This window comes from Protopterus annectens, chromosome 8.part0, assembly GCF_019279795.1.
Source record: "Protopterus annectens isolate FY-2018-M chromosome 8.part0, PAN1.0, whole genome shotgun sequence".
NCBI lineage: Eukaryota > Metazoa > Chordata > Ceratodontiformes > Protopteridae > Protopterus > Protopterus annectens.
Genome location: NC_056741.1, coordinates 1,293,805,386 through 1,293,811,981, shown reverse-complemented (window position 1 = coordinate 1,293,811,981; position 6,596 = coordinate 1,293,805,386). Strand labels below are relative to the sequence as shown.

The 6,596-nt window shown below is 38.2% G+C and overlaps 1 protein-coding gene across 1 annotated transcript in view; it reads right to left on the bottom strand.

Annotated features, from left to right (window-relative positions):
- CD79A (CD79a molecule) overlaps positions 1-2,382 on the bottom strand; it is a 43,229-nt gene extending 40,847 nt beyond the window's left edge. The window contains exon 1 of the mRNA XM_044079429.1: positions 2,358-2,382. Within this exon, the coding sequence (XP_043935364.1) occupies positions 2,358-2,382 (25 nt within the window). The remainder of the gene's footprint in view (positions 1-2,357) is intronic.
- Positions 2,383-6,596: the final 4,214 nt, after the last annotated feature.

Genomic DNA, 6,596 nt, shown 5'->3' with positions numbered 1-6,596 from the left:
GTATTATTGTTAACAGTTACATGAATTTTCATTTATCACTGTATCCATTTATATTTCCCATTAGTTATCACACAATTTAAAAGGCATACTGTTTCTCTGCTTATTACTATGTACATTGATGACCCCAATTATTACTGTAAGTAGATGCATTATTCACAGTTATTAGTAAGTACAGTTATATCCCCCATAAGATATCACTGCATACAGTTATACTGCTCCTCAGCTATCAATGCAGACTGTTATGTCACTACAGATGGTAATACCACTCCTCAGTTATCACTACATGTAATTATGCCCCCATCTTGGATCACTGTGAAGTTATACTGTTCCTCATTGTATCACTTAGTACAGTTACAGTGCTGATTCATTTATTGTTGTTGGATACATTTACATGGCCCCTCAGATATGACTGCATGCAAATATACCACACCTCAGATATCAATCTCTGTTAATACCAAAGAATGCAGTTACATATTCTTTCAATTACTTTAAGTAGTTATAGGTTCATAGGTAGGCACTAGGCTATCTGCCCGAGGGCATTTACAAGCCTCGCCAGAGTCTGTCAGCTTTGCCGCCCCATTGATTAATTAACTGATCCTCTGTCAAACAGAGCCAATGAAGTGATCCCAGAGATATATTTTCTGTTACTCATCCACTCGTCAAGATTTCTCTTGAAGAGTGTTAGTGAGGGGCTCTGCCTGATGTAATTTGGAATTTTGTTCCAAAGCATGGGGAGTCTCTGTGACAGGAATCTATCCCTCCAGCATGTTCTATTTATTGTTATGGCGAGGTTTAGCTCACTAGAGTGCATGGCTCACAGTGACTTGGCTTTCTTTAGGTGGAGCATGTCCATCAATTCTGAGTTGGACATGGCTTGTAAGTTAGGCAGAGATCACCTCTGAGTAAGCGATATGCCACTGAGTACAGCCGGAGTTTTATCAGTCAGGCTGCATAGGACATATGTTTGAGACCAGTAATCCTCTTGGTGAGGTACTTTTGTGGTCTTTCCAGCTGTTGGAAGTGTCTTGTGAAGTACATCCCAAATGGGGCATTGTTCTCTATGATGGGTCTAATGAGTGACAAGTAGAGGGGCACTATAACCTCTTTATTTCTAGATGCAAACCCTTTAGTAATTAGATGGGCCACATAGAAGGATTTCCTAACTACTTTGGCAATATGATTGTCAAAGGAGAAACTACTATCTACCTGGGTCCTCAAATCTTCTCTTCTGTATTAAGGGGGCTGCCACCTATGTGGTAATTTGTGTTTTATTTTTCCCAAATGGGATGACTATGCATTTTTTAGCATTTAGCTTGAGGTCATGACTTTGACACCAAGTGTCCATCTCAGTAAGGCCCTTTTGGAGGTTGTCCGTGTCAGCCAGAGAGTCAATTATGGCTCCCAGTTTGCAGTCATCAGTGAACTTGGTTATCCATAATCCTCCTGTGTATGCCTGTACTTCTGAGAAGTATATGCCGAACAGTAGGGGACCCAGGACTGAGCCTTGTGGGACACCACTTATGACTGGTTTAGAGTCGGACCTGGAGCCCGCTATTCTTATCATGTGAGGTCTGTCTGTAAGCCAGTTGGCAACCCATCTCGTAATGTAGGGGTATATGTTCAGGCTGGTGAGTTTTTCTGTAATACCCGAATGGGGAATGGTGTCGTAAGCCTTGGTGAGGTCAAGGTAGGCTGTGTGAACCACCTTTCCCTCATCTATGGCCTTGGTGACTGTCTTGAGGAAGTCAACCAGGTTTAGTAGGCATGATCTGCCCTTAACAAAGCTGAACTGGGTTGGGTCATGTGTTTGGAGGTTCCCAATGTCTTTGTTAATGAGTTCCATGATGATGCACTCCATAGCCTTGTAGACCAGGCTAGTCAGGCTTATGGGGCGATAGTTACCAGGGTCAGTTGTGGCCCCTCCTTTATGGAGAGGAATAACCATTGCTGTGTGCCATTCTATGGGCACATAGCCTGTGGAGAGGCTGAGGTTGAACAGTGTGTTTAGGTGGGGGGTTAGTTTGTTCTGTAGGTCATGCAAGACGCAGCCTGGGACACCATCTGGTCCCACTGACGCTGTGTTTTTGGCTTTTGAAAGGGCTGTTTTCACCTGTGCATCTGTGATTTTTGGGATATTACACTTTTCCGGTATTCTTGTGGGCCCTTTTGGAGGTGAGAGGGGGGTGAAGTTTGCACTGAATCTATCTGCCAGGATGCTGGCAATATCAGTAGGTTCAGTATATTTTGTGCTATTTTGCACTAGTTCAGTGCATACTTACGAGTTGCCACTTAGATGGAGTACAATGGGTTTCTATACAGCATTCCTCAACTTCTCAGTCCTTCTGCTCCCTACTTACTGTTCCCTCCATGAAGCAACAACATTGAGCCGTTTAAAATATTTTTAATTCACCCTACTTCACTAATAGGAGCTTACCTTAGCGTACTGTGATGGATTCACTTTGAAATACATGTTCTCACGCTTTAGTAAAGCTTGCTGGAGTCCCCCAATTAATCATGTCATCAAGGCCAGGCAGTTCAGGTAATTTTTCTAACCGGTTCCCTCCCCCAAAGTGACATCACCACAACCGGCCTCTTATTCTAAGTAAAACAATGCAACCCACCCATTATGTGATGTCACTGCTGCCTTGGCCTTACCCCACCCGTTCAGTGCTCAGATACAGCTGTTGGAGGTAGGAAAGTTCGTTTTCAGGTTTTGTTTTCAGTACGCTGGGTTTTGCTATTGGAACCCCTTGTGTGTGTGTCTCCCTACAGCAGCCTCTCACGTAGTTTACTAATTGCTGAGTGTGATATTTATTTTTTTCTAAATGCATTGCTCTAGGTGTTTGTTATCATTAATGCGTTTGCTATAATAATCCCTACTTGCTTTACCTTTATAAATAATTAAACGAACGGCTGTATCAGACTAATTACCTACTCAACTTTAGTTTTACAGTGGAGTTATCTGTTGTTTAAATAGGAATTCTTTTGAGAAAATCAGCTTGCTGTGCACCCCTTCTATGGTTGCGATCGTTCGCAGCTAGCCGATTTTCTCTGCTTTAGTAAGCACAAACACTACATTCCCCCTTCACCTGCATTAAAGTAAAAAAAATATATAAGTGTAAAAAGAATCTTCAAAAAGCAATGTTTATTAATGGACAATTTAGGGAAGCAATTCCAGTACAGTATAAGAAGCAAATTTATTTGTTTTTGCTGTTTAAGGAGAACAGTGTAATCTGGGAAGTTTATGCTACGTAAATATTGCAGGGCTTAATTAGTATTTGCCATCTAGGATTATGCGTAAACTGTCACTAAGTCTGCTGCTAAAAATGCGAATAAAGCTGTTTTTTATTGTTTCTTTTCGTAGCACTTTCAGTTACAATAGCATTTCTGTAATGGTTTATTTAAAAGTGGCCACTCACTTGCAGCTTTTACTGTGCTGAAAAATTACAGTTGTGATCTGTGAATTTGCATGTTATTGCTACGGACATTCTTGATTCCTAACCCTCTTACACTTAAGCTTTATTTAAAAAAAGAACTGTAGAAATCTGCTTATTACATTCGTAGCAAGCAGATTCCTACAGTTTTCACCACACATTAGGCTCTAACCAGTTCCCTGCATAACCGCAACTAGAATACCAGCATTTTCAACCGGCAATGCATTTCAGTAACGATTGCACCCCATAATCCTTTGCGCACTCGGTAACGGCAACTTTCTATTATTTTAGCAAAGCCTGTCGTTCTAGCAACTTTCTAAATATGCAATATGGAGTTTTAAAATCTGCCCATGATTCTGCATATTTTGTTACATTTTAACTCATTTGTTTTTGCCTTTGTCTGTGATTACTGTACAGTTTTAAAGAGAAAAAAGCACCCTTAGTTTCAGAGGGTGACAGCCATTTAACATATGATTATAATGTAAAAATGTTAGACGAAATGTTATTAAAATATAAAAACACTAAATTAGAGAATGCATACCTAAAGGAATGTCTGAGGCTTAGAATTGTACCAAAAGGTTTAAGAGTGTGCAAATACCCCAACAAAGTGAAGGAGGGGAGTGAGTTTCACAAGGGATTGATTGATATTTTTGATAATTGTGGTTTTGAGATATTGAAAGCTATAATAAGAGAGAATGAAAGGGAAACAGAATGTTTATACACTAGAATTGAAAGTATTAATCAGAAAATAACTGAGGACCTGTTATTTTCGATTGAGGCAAGTAAAAGAAAGTATTATGAGACATTAAATAGAATAGAAAACAGTATGAAGAACATCTATGAAAGGAAAAGTAGAAAATTAGATAGAGATGTGAAGGAATACAAGGACAAAGTTAGTTATCATAAGCCTAGAGAATTTAATCTTAGGAACAATTATGTGTACGAGAATGATTGGAGACAGAATGAACCTCCAAGAAGTGTGATACCAGAAGTAGGGGAAGGAATAGGTAATATCAATGATCTATTCGAATACCCCCCTTTAAGAAGATCAGAGAAATTAAAAACAATTTCCAAAAAAACTACAAGTATGGGGGGTATGGGGGAGGGAGGGGCAACAACAACAACAAAGGCTTTCAACAGTGGAAAGATTAGACCCTTCTAGTCCTGAAACAGTCCCCCGCAGAGGACTTTATTGTGATGGAACGCCATGTAAATAGGTATAAAGGTTACACAATATACAATTATAGTAATAAGGAGTTAAACAAAGTTTATTTTTCTCTATTATCAAAAGGATTTAAATGTGTACCTAATAGGAAAGCGGACATTAGTAAAGTTTTAATAGATTTGAAGTTATTTTTAAGAAAGAAAAATTTTGAGCTTTTATTTCATGGACAGAAGAATAACTGCTTGAATACTGGTGTTTTAACTAGGAGAAGCACATATAATCCACCCTTGCACCCACAATTAAAAAATTTTGAAGTTTTAATGGAAAAGAAATTAAGATCTAAATTATTTAAAAATAACATTATTCATAACCTTACGAAGGAAGAGAATACCCTACTAAGAGAGTTAAGAGATGATACGTCATTAAGAGTTATGAAACCAGACAAAGGGGGCGGATCTGTAATTATGGACCATATAACATATGAAGCTAAAATGATGGATACTCTGGAAAATTTAGATAGATATGTTAGAGCTTCTATTAATGAAATCAATATTGGAAATAGAAAGATATATCTAGTTTTGAATGATTTATTGTTGGAAGGCTCAATAGATTTACCAACTTACAAGTATCTACATGTAGAAAAGCCAAAAGTGTCTACCATTTTTGGTGTGCCAAAAGTACACAAAAATGTTGAAAATCCCCCAATGAGACCCATAATAGCCTCTGAAGGCTCAGTAACTGCACCCTTGGCTAAGTGGCTGGATTTCAAATTAAAGGGCTTAGCTCTGGAAGGGCAAGGAGTGGTTAAGGATTCTTGGGACTTGTTACGGAATCTAACATCTGAAGTCTATGATGAGAATATTATTTCCATTACTATTGATATTGTTGATCTATTTTCATCAATACCAAATGAAGAGGGCATGAAATGGTTTGAAGAAGCATTGTTAAAATATGGTAAATATAGTAGTAATGATTTTTATCTTATCTTAACTTTAATGGAATTCGTTTTAAGTAATAATTACATACATTATGAAGGGGAGTTTTTCAAGCAAACTCAGGGAGTAGCTATGGGTGCAAGATGTGCCCCCACTTATGTTAACATTATTTTGTCCGCATGGGAAGAAAGATACATTATTAATTTGAAATACAACCATTGTTGGAAGTTTTATAAGCGCTTTTTGGATGATATGTGCTTTCTATGGGTAGGTTCAGAGTTGGAGTTTTCTGAGTTTTTTGAATATATCTCAGAGTCCACTGATTTTTTGGACTTTACATATAAAATTGATATGAATATTCTAAATTATCTGGACATCTCCATAGGAAAGGGCAATGAAGGCTTCTTCTCAAAAATCTATAGAAAGGAAACCTTCTCAAATTCCTATTTAGCTTTCAATAGTACTCACCCCTATCACCAGAAGAAAGGTATTGTGAAGGGGCAGTACGTAAGGGGAAGCCGTATGACTTCAAGAGAGAGTGATTTTGAAGATGAGTGTAAGAAGTTGCGTGAAATGTTTATTGTTAGGGGTTACCCTATTTCCTTTGTGGAATCCATAGAGAAGGAGGTTAGGGTAGGTAGGGAGGATAAATTTAAACCCATCCTGGGGGTCAGGGTAGGATTGAACGAGACAAAATCGAAAGTAGATAAATATGAAGGAGAAAGCAATTTTGTAATGGACTTTAATGGGGACGCTGTTAAAATAAGAAAAATTTTGGAAGATGAATGGAATAGGTTTGGGGAAATTTCGGACCTGGAAGGAATTTTTGAGTCACCTTTGAAATGTACTTACCGCAAGGGGAAAAGTTTAAAGATCATTTTAGAGGGTAAAAATGAGTGGAACAAATTTAGAGATGGTAAAGTTGGCACTTTTAAATGCGGGCGATGTTCCCAATGCCCATATATATGTACAAAGGAGATTATCTTTATTAGTTGTAGAGACAGATTGATCCAGAGTAGATATTATGCGAACTGTGACACTAGTGGAATAGTATACTTAGCA